This window comes from Martes martes (assembly GCF_963455335.1).
Source record: "Martes martes genome assembly, chromosome: 14".
NCBI classification, from domain to species: Eukaryota; Metazoa; Chordata; class Mammalia; order Carnivora; family Mustelidae; genus Martes; species Martes martes.
The window spans coordinates 25,534,031-25,555,410 of record NC_137902.1 but is presented as its reverse complement, the minus strand read 5'-3'; the positions used below and the strand labels follow the sequence as shown (position 1 = coordinate 25,555,410).

Sequence of the window (21,380 nt, the reverse complement as noted above, 5' to 3'; positions counted from 1 at the left end):
TGAGTAAATGTATTTGAGGTAAAATGTGGCATTTAGAGTGATTGAAGCCTTTGCGTGTGTTTTGTTGTGAGGACTGAGGCCGCCAAGCTTGTGACTTAGATGCGGACCTGTGAGACTGTACCTCTGCCCGGCCAGCCGGGCTTGCTGAGGTGGACCCTTCTTACTGGGTTTGTGGGAGGCGACTGGAAATTCTTCTGTTAGGACTGACAGGGAAGAATGCCTGACTGGATACATGTCAGGGTAGTGGCTGAAGGCAAGAGAAGAGCAGAGCACTTTCAAGAACTCTGTCCTAAAATTGAGATCTTTTCATTTATCTTTGGACCAAGTAATACGTTCACATTCTTCTAAACTTAGAAGGCTCAAAGCTGTCCAGTCGCTCCCTCCCACCCCTGTCGGCAAGTTGCCCGGCGAGCCATTGAGTTCCCCCTTCCTGGAGACGGCCGTGGTGTGACGTCATAGAAGATAAGCTGACCGTTCAGATGGTGGATCAGGTTAGGAAATTGGAACGGGAGGTGCTTAGGGCGTTTGTCGTTGTTGTCTGCCAAGTATTGTGCTGAATATTTTCTATGCAAATTAATCTTCATAACAATCCTTTGAGGAATTGTTTGCCTTTATCTCTCATGGTTTATCTTCTCTCCTCAAACATCTTTCTGTTCCATCCTTGTCAGCTGATTTTAATTTAGCTTCTTTGTTTTCTGCAGATCATCTTCTCCTCCCCTGTGACTGCTAAAATGTCCCTGTATTAGGACCTGGATCCAGTGGTGTGTTGGAAGTAGCTCCTGTCCGCTTGGAAGACTGATGGTCCTCTCGCTTCCCAGCTCTGTGTTCAGTGACATCCTGTTCGTAACTTGGAATCAGTCATAGTAGGAGTATTTACACCATGGGAACCGGCCAGTGCTATGAGTCAGGGCCATTCTTTCCAGAGAACTGGTTGTCCAACGTTTATCAACACACCACCGGATCCTCTCCCCTCTTTGTTGTTTAATGAGCCAGCTAAAGGTAACTGAAGGATGGAATTTTTAAAAACCACATAGACATACCTTAAGTAAATGATTTTTTTAAAAGTTTGCCATCAATTGACAAACTTTAATACTTAGTTCATGAAAATGTTCAAAGATTCAAGAAAGTTGAAAAACTAGTATAGTCACTGTTCATATACCTATCTCCCAGATTTGCTAGTTCTTAATGTTTTTTTCTTGAACTTCACCCTGAAATATTGAGCATACTTCTCCTATGTAATCCTAATTCCATCATCACTAAGACATTTATAGTTCTCCACCATCATTTTTGTCCCCAGTCCCTACTCCTATTTTTCTAATTGTCAGTTTCTAAAAATGTTATTTACAGTGGTTTTGTTTTAGATTTTATTTTTAAATAATCTTGATATGCAACGTGGGGCTTGAACTCAGGACCCCAAGATCAAGAGTCTCATGCTCCACTGACTGAGCCAGCCAGGGGCCCCTATTTATAGTTTTTTTCTGACAAGGATTCAATCTAGATTTGTATGTTGGAATTGGTTGTTCTCTTATTTCTTTTAAGCTCGAATAACCCTCTTCTCCCAACCAGTGTTTTCCCTGACATTGACTGTTTTCAGTTTTTTCCAAGTTTCAAACATGTCCAAAAGGAGAGAAAACAGACAATGAACCACAATATACCCAACACTAATTCAGGGACTGTCAGAATTTTGCCACATTTGCCTCATTTATCTTGCTTCTTCACTAGAATATTTTAAAAACAAATTCAAGACATCCTTTTGTTCTCCCCTTCCCCCCGATAACTCCAAAAAATACATTTTCCTATGTAACCAAGTTCGTTGTTACAGAACACCAAACAGAATTAATAATGACATTGACTTTTTAAAGAAACCAGGCTAGTTCTTCGGTAGTGTCCTCGATTTGGGGTTTCTGTGATTGTTTCCTCGTGAGAACATTTCATTTCTCTATCCTGTATTTCCCATACACTGGAGATTAGATTCCAGGTTTTGATTAAATACTTTAGGCAGGAATACTTTATAGAGGATGAAAAGAGCTCATCGCATCAGGTAGCCCATAAAGTCTGGTTTTCCACTCTTTTTTTTTTCTTAAATATTTTATTTATTTATTTGACAGACAGAGATCACAAGCAGGCAGAGAGGCAGGAGGAAGCAGGCTCCCTGCTGAGCAGAGAGCCCGACTCGGGATTCGATCCCAGGACCCTGGGATCATGACCTGAGCTGAAAGCAGAGGCTTTAACCCACTGAGCCACCCAGGTTCCCTGGTTTTCCACTCTTAATGATGTTATATTTGATCTTGACTAAGGTGGTGACTGCCAGTTGTCTCCATTGTATACATCGGCTTTCTTCTTTGGGATTAGCAGTAATCCTTGGAGCAGTGCTTTGGCACCAAATGAATATATTCTGTTCTCCACCAGCCTTTCCCTTACTGGTTTAAGCAGCCATTAATGTTCTTTGCCTGAATCAATTTATTGCAGCAGGCACTGGAAAATAGGACTGCTCTTCTCATACGGATCCAAGGCGTTTTCTTTTGGGTGTACGTTCACAGGTTGGTGTTTCCTGTAATGGTGTACAAGCCCCATCTATAATTCATCTTCTCTTAATTCTCGATCTTCTCTACACTTGAATAGTCTTTTTAAGTGGACAAGCAATACAAGCATTTTCAAAGCTGTGCTCATGCAGACTCTTTCCAGGTTTTTTCCTCATGTATCCTAATTCTCTTGGCCACTCATCATTCACTCTTGTTTTTTGAGGGTTTTTTTTTTTCCCCTTAATTTTTAAATTTTATGTCCACTCCAGTTTTTGTTGTTGTTGTTGTTTTTTTTTTTAAGCAACCTGCTTTTGCTGATTCTTTCCAGAGGATGCATCATAGTTGCCATAGAAACAACAACTCATTTTATTGTCCTCAGTTTCTGTAATTTTTAAGTTACATAGTTATAGCATCAAGTAAGTACAGATGTCGCAAACAGGTTTGGGAGCAAATATAAGCAATTCTTTGTAAACATTCTTGTTAATCTCTGGAAGTAGAGGATGTAGAGTACTAGATAGTAGCGTACTACCCAGAAGCATTCAGTGTGCTGGGGACCCCGTCAGTGTCCTTCACAGGGAGAACGGAGTGAGTCCGTTAATCAGCAAGTTGTTACTCGGAGGTCAACTTAAGAGAGCGTCGACCATGTTGTCATTTGACTTGCCTTGTCTTCCCGCTAGACTTCCAGTTCCTTGACAGTAAAGACTAGTCTTACTTGTATGTTTTTTCCGTTTTAATCCCTGGGCTCAGTACAGTGCCTAGCCTACAGTGAGTGCTCAGTAAAAATATTGGATGAACCCATCCATGACCAGCACCACAGGGGACCTCTGGCGACTTCTGATCCGGACGTAGTAATCTTGGCAGTATCTTTGCAAACATCAGGGTCGGTGTGGTCATTGCGTGTAATTTAGTCTTTCGTCGATTTTTCCTCTTCTCGTTCCCTCAGTCTTTGAGTCTTCGCTCTGTGCCAGCTTCCTTGACTTCTGTTGTGTATTGCAAGCCACCCGTGTTTATTATCGTTCCAGTTTCCTGACAAAGATGCAAAAAAAAATGTATGATGGTTTTGCTGCCGTGGTGCTATGCACAAAGCAAGAGGAGATGTTGAGGAAAATACAAAGTAGTTCCTTAGTTCTCTAATCTAGGGTTTAACCAATCCCAGGAACTGAAGTCTTCTGTTTCTTCACAGAGGAGATATGACAAAGGCAGTGGCTGTACAAGCTTCCTTCATGGGCCGCCCTCCCCACTGCCTCATCCAGTAAGCGGGAGCAACTACTTCTAGAGGTGAGAGGGGAGGGAGGACATCTCCGTAACCCATTTGATCCCCCCCAGCTGCAAAATTTTGGTTTTGAGAAAGAGTGAACAGCCTGTAGAGTTATACTGAAGAACTTGAAGAAAAACCTGCAGAGGGTTGAATGCTCAGGTACTAGAAGTTATGCTCTTTGATAGAAGCCCATAACCTATATTTTAAAAGCTACTTGTAGCTGAATAATCCCAGTGATCCCGAAAGTCTGTTTCTATAGATACTGAAAGGTATTAAACAGGCACATCTGAGATGACTTTTAACTTCCAGAACCAGGAGAAAGTTTGTCAGTAACAAACTCCTTATCATTCCTCGATTCCTTACTATGTGCCAGGCACTGTGTTAAATGTTACATTTTTTTTTAAAGATTTTATTTATTTGAGAGAGACAGAGACAGAGAGAGAGCATGAGAGGAGAAGGTCAGTGGGAGAAGCAGACTCCCTGTGGAGCTGGGAGCCCAATGCGGGACTCGCTCCCGAGACTCCAGGATCATGACCTGAGCCGAAGGCAGTAGCTTAACCAACTGAGCCACCCAGGTGCCCTAAATGTTACATTTTTTTTTTAATTTTAAAGATTTTTTTTATTTATTTGACAGAGATAGAGAGAGAGAGAGATCACAAGTAGGCAGAGAGGCAGGCAGAGAGAGAGGGGGAAGCAGGCTCCCCGCTGAGCAGAGAGTCTGATGCGGGGCTCGATCCCAGGACCCTGGGATCATGACCTGAGCCGAAGGCAGAGGCTTTAACCCACTGAGCCACCCAGGTGCCCCTAAATGTTACATTTTTATCATTCAGTTTTCAAAGTGAATTTAGGACTTCTCTCTACCTTACAGATGATTAGTCACACCAGAACCAGAGGATCCAAACCCAGATCTGTCCAATTTTAGTTTAATACCCTGAAGCACTAATGGGATTTGCTGGGGTCCCATTATCCACACTTGGACTCTAAAAATCTGCGACTTACAGGGAAGATCAGTGATCAAGGATGACCTAGGGATTCTGAAGTTTATGTCAGGAACCATGGTGATGTTCTTATTAGGCAGTTGTATTATCTTCTCCCGGGCATGTTAAGGCATGTTTGTTGTCCTTTTTACTGAAGGGCACATCCCTTAGAAGGATGGTCTGTTTTTGAAGATATAGGCAAATGAATGTCGAGTTCTTTTGAACATTCATTCAGTAAGCTAAATGCATATTTCTTACCATAATATTTGAATATGAATCTTGGTTTCCAGACCGAATTCATATTGTATATTTAAGAAGACAATGAAAATTCTTTGAAGAGATTCTCATTCAACGGGAAGATAGTCTCAAACTCAACAGGGTTTGATTTCTGCTTGTTTTGTAAGCTGGCTTTATCTGGGGACAAATTCTATTGTATCTTTTCTAGAACTTGGTGCCAGTAGGAGTTAAAATAATAAAATCAGTTCAATTAAATTAAATACCAAATGAGTCTTTTATGTACAAGGCCTTAGATCAGTTAACAGTCAGCAGTCACTTTTCTGGGAAACGGTTGCTAAAATTATGATCGACCAGCAGTCACTGGCCTCATTTACTCCATTGTGTCCCAGCAAGAAAAACAATCTTAGGACAAGAGCTTGCAAAGGCAATACCATTTTTTCCTAATCCTTATTATCTCCCCTCCCATTTTCTTATGATTAATTTGACCTTTTTTTTTTCTCTCTTATTGAGAATGTTCTATACCAGACACTGTGCTAGCTAGCTTCTGAGGCTTTCAGTATGAAAGAGAACTCTTGCCTTCAGGAATCTCATGGTATAGCAGAGGAACGAGAATTAGAATACAGGATAATAAGTGAGCGAAGGCTCTGGGGAAACAAACAAGACAGCCGAACCCAGCTGGCCTAGGCAAGGTCAGCAAGACTTCCAGGATGAGAAGATACTTGAATTGTATCTTGGAGGAAGAGTAATAGGAAAGGAGCCAAGGGAAGAAGGAGGTGTTCTTGGCAGAGGAAACCATGAAACCACACATCTGGTTTGGAGAAAGGCAAACACTGTGCTCTGATGGGGAATGAGAAAAGGTGTAGGAGGTGAGGCTAGAGGAAAAGCTGGGAATCATGTCATCGAGGGTGCTGTGAGCCATCGTAAAGCTTTTAAAGTGTCTTCAGCGTAACGGGCAGCCACTGAAGATTTCAAGCAAGAAAATAATGTGTTCAGATCTGGTTTGTACAAGACGTTAGAAGGTTGTTGCCTTCAGAAGACCCACAGTGAGGACCTGTGACTCAGGGGAGCTAGTGACGGGTTTGGAGATTATTAGAGTGGATAGTGGATAGTTAGTGGATAGTGGATAGTTAGAAGCAATCTTAAATTTAGAAGTCAGCCCAGTATTTGGCAACCAATTTCTCATAGCAGGGTGGAACTAGAAGAAAAGGAGGACTCTGAGACAACTCCCCCAGTTTTATTTTTGATAAAAATTGTGGTGTCATTAGCGAGAGGAATGGAAGTGGAGGAACAGGTTGGTGAAGAAGGTGACAGATTCCATTTTGGACGTGTTGGACTTGAGATGTCGGAGGGCAAGTGAAGAGGATCAAGTAGGCAACTGGGCTATTTTTATGTCTCTATCTGCAGTTGAGGAGAGAAGATTAGACTGGGCATGGTGGTAATATGTAGATTCAAGAGTTTTTGGTCTGTGCGTTAGGTCTCCTTTTGTGACCGTTACCTAATGACTACATGGTGGAAAGCAGGTTGACTATCAAAGCTTAGGGTTAAGTGCTTCTCACAAGCGGGGTTCTGGGAAGGGCTCTAGCAAATGTGTTTACACCATCATGTGTTTTTGTAAAACTTTGCAAAGTCCAGATACATTAACTGCAATTGGTCAGAATTGTTCTCTTGGTTCTTTGAATTACCCTCGCCCGCGCTCCCATCTGGCGATACTGGAGTGGTCCCAGGCTTTTTTTTTTTTTTTTTTTTTTTTTTTGAATCCAGCTGTGGGAGGGTGAGCTGGAGAGCCATTTCGTTTGGGTTTGCAGTCTCTCTGATGTGTAAGTTACTGCTAGCCTACCCAGTATGGGAACGACATGGAGAAATACTCCTGCCCATTGTGACACACACGTGCCGGACCGGCATTCGTTGTCAAGATACAAATGTGTCCTAACACACCTGGCACTGGCATCATGGACAAAGAAAAGGGTCAAATGAATGAAGCCCATGACTGATGGGTAGGAAAATGTCCCACTACATCTGATGATGTCTTAGCTTGAACTTTGGCCCGATACAGAGGCTTGCGTACAGAGAAGTTGATTTGGAATGGGATCACCAGGGAGCGGCAGTTCAGGACAGAGGAAGTGAAATGGGAAGGAGGGAAGAAGTACAAGGACACGATAGAGCATTTGGCCACAGCTGCAGGCAGCAGGTACTGTCTCCTGCCTCGGACATTTAGAGAAACCTTAGGAAAGGCTCCTGGAACTATGCTCTAGTACGAAAGGAGGAAGTCTCCTCCCATGGGCATTGGTTCCTCCCCATTCTGGATTTGCGCACAACTGCAGGTAGGCTGTGGGGGAAGTCCCACGGCGGAAGTGAACAGCACATCAGGCTGTCCCATGAGTCGGATGACAGCATGGTGTCTGAAAGCCAGTGGGGATCTGTGTGGAGTTGGCCACCCAGGCAGCGGACGGAGTAAGCAGTGGGGCCCACAGGATGGTGAAGTAACACTGAAGGGGGATCTAATGTGGACAAAGGATTCTGTTCTCATTCATTCCTTGTCCAACATTCACTCTTGTTCGGATTACACACAGTAATGTACCACATACAGTTATAAATCTCTTTACCTTTTTGGTAAGAATTACACAAAATAGACTTTGTCAGAATTAATGTAGGACACGACCTTGTACTATTACTACAAATTCCAGGCAGCACGCTGTTACCTGATTCTCACCGGAATTTTCCTGTATAGACACAATTTATGCACATGGGATCATACTGTGGCTAATATTCCAGGTTTTCTTTCCCTTAATGTATTTTGGATAACTTTTCATAATTATGTAGATCTAGTTTGCTTTTTTAAATAGCTGCACAGTAATTTCATTGTGTGGTTGGACTGGAATTTATTTAATCGGGCTTCTCTTGGTGAATATTTAGGTGGTGATGCTTTCCTCATGGAAAATATTCTTATCTCCAACACAATTTTCAGCGATATGGGGGGAGAACTAGATAATGGGGATGGTGAAAAGGAGAAATTGTGAAGGAATTTATAATAGTAAAAAAATGTTTTAAAGATTTATTTAGAGAGAGTGTGCTCTTAAGTATGGGGGTGGGGGAAGGACAGAGGGAGAGAGAATCTTGAACAGACTCCATGCTGAGTGGGGAACTGGGTGTTGAACTTGATCTCACCACCCTGAGATCATGACCTGAGCCAAAGCCAAGAATCAGACTCGTAACCAACTGAACCACGTAGGCATCCCAGAAAATGTTTGGTTTTTTAAAGTCGTCAAATCACATCTTTTTTCTCCTCTATAATGACAGTGATGTGCAGGGGCACCTGGGTGGCTCAGTGGGTTAAGCCTCTGCCTTCAGCTCAGGTCATGGTCTCGGGTCCTGGGATCGAGCCCTGCATCGGGCTTTCTACTTGGCAGGGAGCCTGCTTCCCCCTCTTTCCGCCTGCCTCTCTGCTTGCTTATGATCTCTCTCTCTGGCAAATAAATAAAAAAATCTAAAAAACAAAAACAAAAACAACACACAGTGATGTGCTTGAGGTTCCCAGGGACAGGAAACAGAAGAGTAAGATGCTAGGAATTCTTCTATGTCAGAACAATAAGGAAAACTTCAAACTATTTTTGCCTTCATTTTTTTTTCCAAGTAGATTATTTGCACAAAATTTCCATGCAGGATTAATACATTGGATAAGAAATTGAACTACATGATCTAGTTTTCCCTCAACTTTAGGACTCAGTGACTTTTGATAATCTTATATTAACTATACAGTGTAATAACAATCCCCCCTCCTCATTCCAACTTGAGATCCTCAGGAAGGACTTTACAAAAGGAACTTGAGTGGGAAAGGTGATAGGTCTCTCTTGAACAAAATCAGCCCTCAGTTTCCCCTTTAAGCAGGCTTAAAAAGAATGGGTGCCTGCTCAGGCCTTTCCTTAAAATGCCTGCTTCTAAAGCAGGAAATGGTGTGGCTTGATTGATCTGCAGTGTTTTTTAACACTTTGTCTAGGCTGAGATAATTTTTGTTCACTCTGAACATCACAAGAGGATTGAGTTTTGTTTTTTTTTTAATAATTTTTTTAAAAGATTTATTTATTTATTTATTTGACAGATAGAAATCACAAGTAGGCAGAGAGGCAGGCAGAGAGAGAGGGGGAAGCAGGCTCCCCGCCGAGCCGAGAGCCCGATGCGGGGCTCGATCCCAGGACCCTGGGATCATGACCTGAGCCGAAGGCAGAGGCTTTAACCCACTGAGCCACCCAGGCGCCCCGAGGATTGAGTTTTTATGTATGAGTTGGTGTCCCTAGCAGTCTTGTCTACTTGTGTTATAGAAATCATCCAGGAAATTTAGTTGAGTTGCAATCAAGAGGGGGATTGGACTACAAAACAGAGTTCTAAATGATGATTGGTCCAGAAAAGTAAGATACAAGGAAGGGACAGAAGAGAAAAATCATTAAATGAAAAACAGTGGCATTTGGCCTTAGCAGCAGAAATGCATTTCTCTTTTTGGAATCTCCTACTGGGTTTGATGGACTGCTGTGAATCTTTTGGACTATTACCTTACTGGTATAGTCAGTCTTCATCATCCAAAGGCTACGAGTCAGAAATAGACTCATTAGTTCTAAAATAAATACCAGAGTTCTATAGAAGAACTACCTGTCTCTTGGGAAAGATGAGAAGGTTCCCATCCTCTCCACCCGAAAGCCATCTTTTGTCTTAGCCATGTTTTCCATTGCTGATCATTTACTAGGAAAACATTCCAGTGAGTGTACAGTGAGTGTTACCACCAAAAAAGATGAAGTGGAGATGCCCGGCATGCCTCACTATTTATAATAAAAATATTTCCCCAAAAGATGGGAAAATCCCAAGTCTTTAAATACTCTGGGAGAGAGGAATAATGGAAAAAACTCTTCAGTTTCTCTTCTGTTGATTCACGAGAGTTTCTCACAAATCATGTGGATGGGCCATTAAGTCTCAGAATGGCTGGAATCTTATATTAATTGCCTGACTTTGGGTTTCTGGCTAAAGCATCTGGCAGCAAAACTGAAGGCAAGCAAAAGAGAACCCCGAGTGGGTGGTGGTATGGGAATGCAAGCCCATCTATTGTTTTCAGCCTGGAATCCTAACTTCCACCTAACTTAGGTGGAAGGACCAGATGGCGGTCTTTAATGGAAGGGGTCCATTTGGACGGATTGAAAGAGAGGATCTGGCATCTTTTAGATACAACTACAGTTTAGTCTAGGTGAATTTTTTGTCGTCGTTGTTCCAAAAGGTTACTTGATTTGCCCTTTCTACCAGAAAGTTCATTAAGCATCTCGCTCTGGCTCAGCATCCACATCACTTTGTCTTTGTAGACAATCGTCCATTGTCTCGGGTTTGAGAAATGAAAACTTCATCTAATCCTAATTTTGTTTTGGTATCTGCTTTCTAAATCCCTTCGTGGTGTGGATCCTGAGTCTGTCCAACAAGCAGAACCAGCAGAAGACAGACAGACACACACGATATTCATTAAGGGATCTGTTAGAAGGAACAGGCGTGTCATTGTGGAGGCTAAGGCAGTCCTGAGTCGGTGGGAAAGGGCACACGCCAGCATGGTTTGCTGTTTTTGACGTGTGGAACTTCTAGTTCTCAGAAAGTCTGCACCCTGCTTTTAAGGCCTTCTAGCTAATCAGGTCAGGCCCACCCAGGATAATCACCCTCAACGTTAACCCATTAGGGACTTTAATTGTATCTGTGAAATCCCTTCCCAGCAGCACCTAGGTTAGTTCCTTCCCCAAGTGGACACGTCAAAATTCCATCCCATCTAGAGAAACCGAGGAGGAGCTCTCTGGAAAATGATACTGCCGTTGAGGCACCTCTACAGATGTTTATTAAATTCAGGCTTATTTCTCTACTAATCTTGAAAAACAGCCCTATCTGAGCACTCAGAGTTCATAACTGCCTACTGTGTGCCTCAGCCCGGCAAGGGGAAGCCTCGGGATAGTTAATCTCGTCAGGATTAGACCCTTCCCATCCCCTGCTCTTATGTTTTCAAAAGTTGCGCATGTCAAACGAGTTTTTGTTGACTAAAAAATGTTTTCCTATTGATTACCATTTTGTGAGCTTTTTAATATTTGCCTGAACTTAAAAGCTAAAGCTTAAGTGTCACTGCCAGTAGAACACTAAGTCTTTATTTCACCAGAGAAACTATTAAAATGGCCTGTTTGGGGGAGGGGGAGGGGAAGTCCGTGAGATCTTGTGGGGATGGACGTGTTCTGTGTGGTGACTGAGGCAGCGTCCGTGGCCTGGTTGGGATACTGGGCTATAGTTTGGCAAGATGTTACCATCGAGGAAACTGGGTAAAAACACTCAGCATCTTTCTGTTCTTTCTTAACGACTGCATATGAATATACAGTTATCTCAAAATGAAATCCTAATAGAAGAACAATCCATTTTATAAAGCAAATAATCCTCTTGTAATAAGAATCATTTTCTAATCATTTAAAAAAGTAGTTTCCTTAAGGATGTAGACACCTAAATATATTTGGTCCTCTGCCAGGAATAAAGCATATTCTCAACGTAGATTTGATGAGTGGAAGAGCATATGCCTGATGGGAAAATTGGAGGGGACAGTTGAGTGTGTAGTGTTAAATATAAAAAAGTTTTTTCAAGAATCATGATTGAATGCTTAGATGGAATATTATTGGGCATATTGTAAACAGACCGTGTCTCTACAATGATGACGACTGAGAGAGATGTGGATATAACTTAAAAACTAATGGACAAAATCTGAGCCCAGAAGATACCTTTAAAAATGCAAGTGGTAGTTTCAGGATAGGTGAAATACCTTTTTTTTTTTTTTTTTTTTTAAGCACAGAGAGTTGTATAGATGGAAAATACAAAATATGTCCAAAGGATTTAGATGAATTTGTGGCTTTACTCCACAAATATTTGTGCGCCTGTGATTGGCCAGGCAGGTGTCTGTGGCTTTAATATACTTCAGGAATTTTCCTAACATGTAAAGGTGGTTGTCCTTCAAGGCAACCATACCTTCCCCCCGTCTCCACTGATACAGCGGTCAAGTTCTGAGAACCCCATGGATTGGATTTTCTTAGCCTGTGCGGTTTCTGATCTGACTGCGTGAGAGATTGGTACAGACAACGAAATCCAACTGGTCGGTAGTAGTACTATGAAGATATCTTACAGACCTAATTCCTTTAAAAATGTCTTAAAAGATATTGGCAACCTAATTTTTTTCTCTCAGGTATTGTGATTTTAGGGATACAGGATAAGAAACTACAGTTATGAATGGGAAGGTGGCCCCAGGCTCCGTTCAGAGGTTAAGAAGCAGATGCGGATAACACACAGGGAGGGCAGCTGTAGGTGCAACACTGGAGCTGGGCCCTGATGCATCTGGCCTGTGGGCGGTTGGTGGGGGGGTGCTCTGCACAGTGCCCAGGACCCTGCAGTCAGCTTCTGGGAAGGCATTTGCTTTGCTTCTGGCGGGGGCGGGGGGAGTCCTTTAGGGGCTGAGGGCCTCAGTGAGTGGCAGCCTCCTCACTCTGACTTTGAGTGACCATCGAATAGCAGGCCGGTTCCCTGAAAGTTCTATCATCGGAGGTAGTAGATAACTTCAGGGTTCTATCCAGGAAGTGGTCCTGTTAGGAAATGTTATCTGTGTCAAATAAAACCCTCCCCTCAGCGCCCTCCCAACTCAGATTTTAGGGAGCCATGATTCCATGGCCAACCCCAGTAAACCACACCGGCCCCCACCCCGGGCAGACATGACCTAACTGGGAGTGAGGCTGTGGGTGACTGAGATGACCCTGCATGTCTGGGCTGGAGGAGCTGTCCGGCCGGAGAGAGCTCGGGCAGCCGCTTACTGGTCAGCCACAAGAATTTTTGGAAGTAGTAAAACTTTTGGTAAAAGGGGGCTTTTGTCTCCCAGAATAGCAACAGTTATCATCACTTAAGCCCACTGATTTCTATATACAGCAAGTGCTTCTATATATATACTCATGTATTGTTTATATAGGACTATTTTAAGATCTGTGTCACATTTTTCTGGTGTATTTTATGGTGGGAAAATTCAATTGGAAAAAATGCATTTAGCTCTGGTGGGGGTGGTAAGGTAAAGTAAGTACTTACACACACAGAGATGCACACACACACATGCACACACACACACAAATTTGTTGTTTCCAGTTTAGCTTTAAATGGTACAGAAATCACTGGGCAATAGAGCTCCTGAAAAAGAAATTCTGTTGCTTCTCCTTAAGTTGAACTGCTGTTCTCATGTTACATGATACCTGTTACCATGTTAGTCAGTACAAGACCTACAAGACATGTGTAAGAGTTCACCCATGTTTTACTTACAAAAGTTATGAGAAAATGGCTTTGTGTAATGTGGCTTATAATTCAGAGGACCTTCTTTTTGGGGGGGGGGTAGCTGTTGAATTGAGAGGGAAATGGATGGGAAAAGGACCTGTGTACAGTTAAGGGTAACGTGGGTGCAGAGACGCAGGCGCTCGGGCTGGGGGATGGCGGGAGCTGCGATCCCAGAGGGGTGTGTTGTGGAAGTGAGTGCAGGGGTTCGGATACTGTGAGGACCAGCCCCTTCTGAGAGATGCTCCTTCCTACCTGTTGGGTGAGGTGGGGTGGGCCTCAGCCAGGTGCTGTGGGAGAAGGGGGTGACGCAAGGAGCTCAGTCCAACAGAGAAGATGACAGCCTTACTAGGAGGCAGCCAGTGACCGTGCCTGGCGAGAAATGCAGGGGACGCTGTGGGAGTTGAGAAATGGAAAGGACCATTTCTACCTTTGGGGACCAGGAAGGGCGTCCTGGGAAAGGTGCCCTTTGGAGAGGCATCCCGGGCAGGGGCAGCAATGACAAGGACTGCCAGGATCGGGACTTTGAGGAAAGCTGGAGTAAAGCTGTCATGGTTACAACCGGAGGAAATCAGGTCACCTGCTGGCTTGTGAGCGTGTAGGAGGAGTATGGAGACAGAGGTGGAAGGAGGGGCCACGGGGCCAGGTTCTGATGGCCTCTGAGCCCTACTCTACCAGGTTTTCTCCTTCGCTAAGCAGATGGGAAGTGAACGCCACAGAAGGGATGACATGAGTGTGTGCGATCGAGTGAGCCTTAGGTTTCCAGGAGCAGAGAAGAGACGGGTGTTCGGGGATGTGCTAGACTTGGTGGGGTTGCGGGGGCTGGGAGGAGGGTAATACAAAGATGCATAAAGCCTAGGCCCCTGTCTTCAAGAAGGTGACGGTCTCATCGGGGAGGATGGAGGAAAGAGTGCAGGTAACAAGCTGTTGGGTGAGGGGCACAGGCACCAACGATGGCTTTCCATTTCAGGGACTTGAAGGCTTCTGTTGAGTTCCACCCTGCCCAGGTGTCTCTTCTAGCAGTCTCTTCTAGAAGTCTCTGGTCTCTTCATTTGTGGCTCACGTGGTGTGGTTTATACATTTTTCAAGCACTTTGGTAGTTCTGTCCTCAGTTTGCCTCCGGTAAATTACAAAACCCAGCCCCGAACACAGTAATGCAGGTGTGACTGAAGACAGGAGGAGCATCGCTTCCCATCGGAGGTTGTATTCCCACTTAATCATGGTGAGCTCGCATGTTGCAGGATCACTGGGATTTCTATTTTGGGAGGATCCTTTGTCAACAAACAGAAGGGGTTGGGGAATGGAGGTCTTCCCAGGGAGGCCACAGGCGGGCCTCTACCTGCCTTGGAATCAGAAGTGAGTTTATCCTACTCAGGCACTTCTGTCCCCCCTCTGTTCCCTATTCCCTGCTCTGGGCTCCCCTCCAGCCTCCTGCCTCATTCACCGGCTTTGGTCTGTTGTTCTGCCGTGACCTTGCTAGTCCTCCTGGGCGATGGTTCTGCAGGAATATGTACCTGTGAAGACTCACTGGTCTGCGCGTCTTCGATACTCTGTATTCACGCTTCATGAAAAAGGAGGAAGAAGGGGAGAGGCGGGAGAGGAGAGGCAAAGGCAGTTTCAGGCAGTTTCAGAGTGTCAAGCCTGGGTGGCTGGAAATCTAATGGTATCATTTCTAGAAGTGGGTACTTGGAGAGGGAGGTGTTACTTTGGAGAGAAAAGCCTCGTTCTGTCCTAGTGACATGGGTCTTTGTGGCGAAGGCCCCCGGCAGAAGCAGCTCGTGGAAGTCCCACGGACCCTGGGCACGGGCCGCAGCCTTAGATGCTTCGTGCTTGAGGGTCTTTTGTCCCCGTAACCGGCTTTCATGACCTTTTAGGCTGCGTTTGATGATTTCCAGTCCTCTCTGCTTCTTGAAATTGTTTTTTAAACCCCACTGTCCTTCTTCTGCGTACCCGCTGGCCTCTCTCAGCTGGCCTGTCTACAACGGGACTGATGTCACCCTTTCATGCGGGCCTTCCACAGCCCTCGGCAGTAACCTCGACTCTCTCCTTCCCCTGGCTCGGGCAGAAACACCTTAGAGCTGGCCTTGACTCCTCTCGCCTCTGCCCTACATTCAGTCCATCAGCCAGAGCTGCCGGCTCTATCTGACATACTCAGAATCTAAGTACTTGTCACCTCCACTGCTAGCACCTGCTCCACACCACCCTCCCCTTTCACTTAGATTCCTGACATAACTTCTCTGGCTCTCCCTTCTCCCGGCCTCAGCCCTTCCCCACTGCCATCCTCCTCCTACCAGCTGCCAAACCTCTTCTCACCTCCGCAGCCAGGGAGATCCTTTTAGATCCGTCCAGGTCATGTCACTCTTTGGCTCAGAACCTTCCAATGACCTCCTGTGTCAGAACAGAAGCTCCCGCCTTTCTACTGGTTATATGACCTGCACCTCCTCTCTACCGGCTTCCCTCCACACCAGCCTCCCTGCCTTCTCCTCCGGCCTCTCCCTCCTCGGGGCCTGTTATGTCTCCCGCCTGTCACCCCCACCCTGGTCCCTTACCTGCTTCATCTGGCTCCTCAGTGCCCCTCAGCTTTGCTCAGATGTCCCCTCATTAGTGAGGCCCTCCCTGCCCATCCTCTACTAAATAATTCTGCCCCTGCTTTTTGTTCTCCCTGGCTCCTGGTCCCCAGCTGGACACGCTTTTTTGTTGTCTCTCCCTCCTAGTGTCTCTCTCCCCCACCAGTTACATGGCCCTATGTTTTATGGGTCACCGATTATGCTCATACACTTCATCTCACTTGATCCATTGTGTTCATATTTTGTAAAACAAGGCTCATTCTGGTTAAAGTGTATTATTGATTGACTTCTTGGCCAGTAATCAAAACTGATGTCCTTGGGGAGAACCTCAGTATGGCCCTTCAAATCTCCTCCATCCCATTTTGGGAACTCACTCTTAGGAACGCTATCGATTCCTGCTGAATGACTTGTTACCACTGAGAATCTTTTTAAAATGAAGGCCTCCCCAAGCTTCCTGGGCCCCAGCTTTGGTTAGCGAGGGGCTACCGCGCTGCATGGTGTGGGGGGAACAGACCATGTTCTCTCCGCTGGCCACGCCCCTGGAGTTGAGCAACGTAGCAGTGACCATGATTGTACCATGTTTGGCCTTTCTCCCCATTTAATCTTCCTGCTTATGTTCTTCCTGCTGTTTGAGTGGCCTTTCCGGGGCCCCCGGACTCTGTCTCATGCCTACTTTAATGGGTCTGTTGGACTACTCGCTGTCACTGTGAGCACGGCGGTGACCGGTTGTTCCTGATTCCATCCTCCTCCATCGGCTCTCTTGGCTGGCTTTCTTGGCTCCGTCAGCTAGTCTGCCTGCTGCTCCACCGCCCCTCCCTGACATCCAATTTGTAGAAGAGCAACCGAGCTCATGATTTCACTGGGTGCCCTTTGTCTGCCTCATCGCTGTCCTGCCCCATTATTTCCATCAACATACAGCTGGTACCTGTCTTTTAAAATCTGAGCCTGGGATTGTGGCAAGGTTACAAGATGCAGGGCTGCCACCTGGCCCCCGTGCTGGGCTGGATCAGCAATCCAGAGAGAGCACGCCAGTAATAGACTGGTAGGTGGTGGAAACAGGCAGCGGCAGGAAGTTGATGCCCGCCTTACTGTGTGCAGATGGTCACTGAGCTCATCTCATCATGGAGACAGGTTCTTCCAAAGTCATCTGTGCAGGTGCTTTGCCCTGAGCACACAGCAGTTAAAGATTAACAGTCTAGGTCACTCCTTTCTAATAACTTGCTTACAATTCTGGATTTGAGTTGAGATGTCTCCTAGAACCCTATAGTCTGAAAACAGGCCTGCTTGGGTTCTCTTCAGCCTGACTTGGTGATCCGTTTTTCCTCCATTTCTAGGACCAGAGCTGGAGGAAGAGAGGCTAGGGGTTTAAATTTCAGGATGGCTCGAAGCGACTGGAACACCACAAGATCCCTTCCAGCTCGCGAGAAAGGGTTCTCTCCAGGTCCTAATAGTGACAGCCGTGTATGCTTTCTTTGTTACACACACGCTTTATTGAGTTCATTTAATCTATTGATATTAAAAAGTTCTAGTGTTATTTAATGCCTGTAATTACATATTTTGCTGATGGCTGTATTTTCATCTCTTTGGAAGCTAAGTATCCATTAGTTCATAATCTTTTCTAGTTTTTGACTTTGGCTTTCGTGAGTTTCCCCAAAGTTGCTTTTCTGCTGTTAATCCTGACTTAATTCTCCCCACACTCAGGTTAAAAAGTATGTTATTTGAACTCAGTTATTTAAAATTTCTCCCATCGACAAGTTTACCTTTTCTTTTGGATTGCTCCGTGGCTGAAATTGAAGACCACATTCCGTGCGGCAAATGGTTAAATGGGGGGATACAGGCTCGTGATCTGACAGGAGGAACGTTTTTGTTTTGTTTTGTTTTGTTGTATTGCTTACCTGGAAAAAAGTTCAGAAAACAGGACTTCTCACCAGGAATTGCAAAGCTAAAAGAATGTGGCTCTGGGGCAGCTGCAGGAGTTTCAACACTGGAAGTAGGGGGATGAAAGCCTACAAGTGAGCTTGGAAGAAAACTTAGTGATTTTTCGGTCTACGAAACCTAACTCACACGAATAGTTTCTCGTCGAGTATGGCCCTTTCCACTCAGATCTGTTGGTGCCTTCGAGCTGGTATTTCAAGTATGTCCATCTGCATTTAAACGAATCGCTCCAAGACAATCTGATTATGCGGTAGTTACTTTGGTGAGAATAGTGCCTCAGTGGAATGGAAACTTCATTTTGAGTCTAATATTAGACCTTGCTTTGGAAAATTCCTTTTAAATGATCACAAGCTGGGAATAGCAAAAGAATTTAACTTTCGACAGACAGCATTCACTAAGAATTTTTAACTGCTTATGTTTGGGTCCTTGGGAAAGCAGATGTGAGAAAGTGACCGGCCTGAATGGACCAGGGTAGCAGTGACGTGACCTGATGTGTGTTTATATCTATTGCTGATAAGTTTCCCTCCTCGTCTCATTTGCTCAAAATATTTTCATTCTTTGAGCATGAGCACGCTAAGGATGAAAATTGTTAGGATGCCTAATTGTCTAACAATCTAAGCTTCTAGGCTTCCTTGAGCCTGTAAAGGGGTCTGAAGCAGAGCAGAAATGGACTCACAAACCTACAAAACCAGAGCCAGTTTCTGAGTAAGTGCTGGGAACTCCATCACATTCTGACCCCCCAGAGAATATTTTTAGTTTGTCTAGCTGGTTGTGTTTGAGTCAACTCACCTGATTTGAAGTTTTAGGTAAACTTTATTTAAGTAACCTCCCCTACCATCCCCCGCTCCAAAGAATCCCCACCCTGTCATTAAAGAAAGTAGTACACATGTTAACAGAGCATGAAATTTCCAGATCATGTCTTCTTGGCTTAAGTAAAGGACCTGTTTCGGATGCCTCGCATGCCTTGGATTAGGAAAACCAATATTGGTATTTGAGAGATGCATTATTATCTTAAAAGATTTTTTTTCTGAAAGGGAAATGCATCTTTTAATCATGGTGTACTTTTAATATAGAGGGTTTTCTTGTCTCTGAATAAGCTGGTAGTAAGTTGATGGTGTCTTAGAACTGAGGAAGAATGTTAAAAAGAGAGTGAGAGTTCCCATTTACTGATCGCTTAGGGACTCCCAGCCACTGTCCTTGCTGGTCCCAACACGATCTCTGATGTTCAGGGCAATTGTGTGTGGCAGCAGTTATTATGAGCCTGGTTTTAAGAGATGAGGAGACTGAGGCTCAGGAAAGTTCTGTAATTTGCTCGTGACCACACAGCTAGTAATGGTGAGAAAGGGCCCCTGCTGGAATTCCAATCCAGGACTGTTCAGCTTTGAGGCACCTGCTCCTCCCTTACCCTTCTGGCCGTCTTCTCTGGCTGCTGTTCTTAAACTTTCTTGTCTTCAGGGCTGCCTGAGTGGCTCAGTTGTTGGGTATCTGCCTTTGGCTCGGGTTATGATCCCAGGGTCCTGGGATTGAGCCCCGCATTGGGCTCCCTGCTCAGCGGGAAGCCTGGTTGTCCCTCTCCCACTCTCCCTGCTTTCATTCCCTCTCTCCCCCTGTCTCTGTCAAATAAATAAATAAAATCTTTTAAAAAAAAAACAAACTTTGTCTTCAGATCTCTTTAAGCTCTTAAGAATTACTGAGGACTCTTGAACTTTGTTTGTGTGGGTTCTGTCTTTTGATATTCACTGTATTTGAAATTAAAGTGGAGTAATATAAAACACCTTAATTCACTTTTGGATAATTAATTTTTGAAGGACAGTAACAGATGCACTACATTAACATAAATAACATTTTTATTAAAAATAACTTTTCCAAAACAAAAATAACAGCCCATCTATCATCTTCTGCGTTCAGTCTGTGCAGTATATGTTTTAGTTGAAATAGATGAAGAAAATCTGAGCTCCCACAGATATGTATTTGGAAAGGGATAGGGTATTTGAACAACCATTTTGGGGGATTGGGAATATCTTCCTTTGATACTCTCCCAAAACTCCACAAGTGGTAGTTTTTTAAAGGTTCGTTGTCATGCGGAATCAGCGTTCCAGTGGACTTCGGGCACACTGTTAAATTGAAATCCTTTGGTCTGAAATCTTCCTTGTAGAAAAATTCTGCATACTATAGGTCAATACTCACCCAGTCCAGGAAGGAGAGCTTCATTTCTACCCCTCCCCACTCCGTGAGGGTGGGTTGGACTTCATGACCCGCTTCCAAGGGATCGAATTGGAGAAAGAAGAAAAATGAGTCACTGGACAGTGGAGAAACTCGGAATGTCATGTGGCTGTCGAGAAAGCCCTGATGTGATGTAACTAGAAAACCCAGAACCCCAGTCTAATCACGAGAAAACATCAGACAAACCCAAATCAAAGGACATTCTACAGGATTCCTGACCAGTACTCCTTGATTGTCGAGGTCATAAAAAAACAAGCAAAGACTAAGAAACTGTCAGATGCCAGAGGAGACAGGACACCTGAATGCAGTGTGGTACTCTGGACTGGGTACTAGAACAGGAAGAGAGAGTTAATGGAAAAACTGGTGAAATCCCAAATAAGTCTGGAATTTACTGTATCAATTGTCAATTTCTTAGTTTTACAAATATGTTGTGGTAATGCATGGTGTTAACAATGGGGGCAACTGAGGAAAGGCTCCACAGGCATTCTGCACTGTCTTTACAGCTTTCTGTCAATCTAAAATTATTCCAAAATTAATAGTTTATTTTAAGAAATCCATTGGTCTAGGGGTACCTGGGTGGCTCAGTGGGTTAAGCCTCCGCCTTCAGCTCAGGTCATGATCTTGGGGTCCTGGGATCCAGCCCCGCATTGGGCTCTCTGCTTGGTGGAGAGCCTGCTTCCCCCCTCCCCTCTCTGCCTACCTGTGATCTCTCTGTCAAATAAATAAAAATCTTTAAAAAAAAAAATCCATTGGTATAACCAAGCAGCAGACTCTAACTATAGAGAACAGACTGATGGTGACCAGAGGGGTGGTGAGCGGGAAGATGGGGGACATAGGTGACCGGGATCAAGGAGGGCACTTGTGGCAATGAGCGCTGGGTGTTGCATGGAGTTGTTGAATCACTAAATCGTACACTTGACACTAATATTACCCAGTCTATTAAATAACTGGAACTTAAATAAAAGCATCTTTTACAAAATATAAAAATTGGGTATGAGAGGAAAAAGAATCTGTTGTTCTGTCTTGTACTCTGAATAGATTGTTTACCTGTGCATGACTTGGTAGCACCCTTCCCAGGGCCATTTGGAAAATACTGGTTCACAGAGTCCTGTAGATCTTTGAAATGTTGACCCATTTCATTATTCAGTATTTTAAAAATCCCACTCTTACTTCATCAGAAAACTCCTTGTTGAGAAGTTCTCAAGCCTGTGGTGGACACAAGTTACCCAAAATTCCGGTTTTCCCGTGAAAGCTCAAATTTTATCACTAGCAAATGCCACTGTTGTTTTCCTTAACGTTGCAGGCTCATTTT

The 21,380-nt window shown here is 44.4% G+C and overlaps 1 protein-coding gene across 3 annotated transcripts in view; it reads left to right on the top strand.

Moving 5' to 3' along the window:
* CNNM2 (cyclin and CBS domain divalent metal cation transport mediator 2) overlaps positions 1-21,380 on the top strand; it is a 142,933-nt gene that overhangs the window by 95,686 nt on the left and 25,867 nt on the right. Inside the window, exon 2 of one of the 3 annotated variants that reach the window (XM_080822320.1) lies at positions 3,706-3,799. The exons of the other annotated variants lie outside the window; for them this stretch is intronic. Within the exon in view, the coding sequence (XP_080678446.1) occupies positions 3,706-3,716 (11 nt within the window). The 3' untranslated portion in view covers positions 3,717-3,799. Of the gene's footprint in view, positions 1-3,705; positions 3,800-21,380 lie in introns of those variants that run through there. 3 annotated transcript variants of the gene reach the window in all.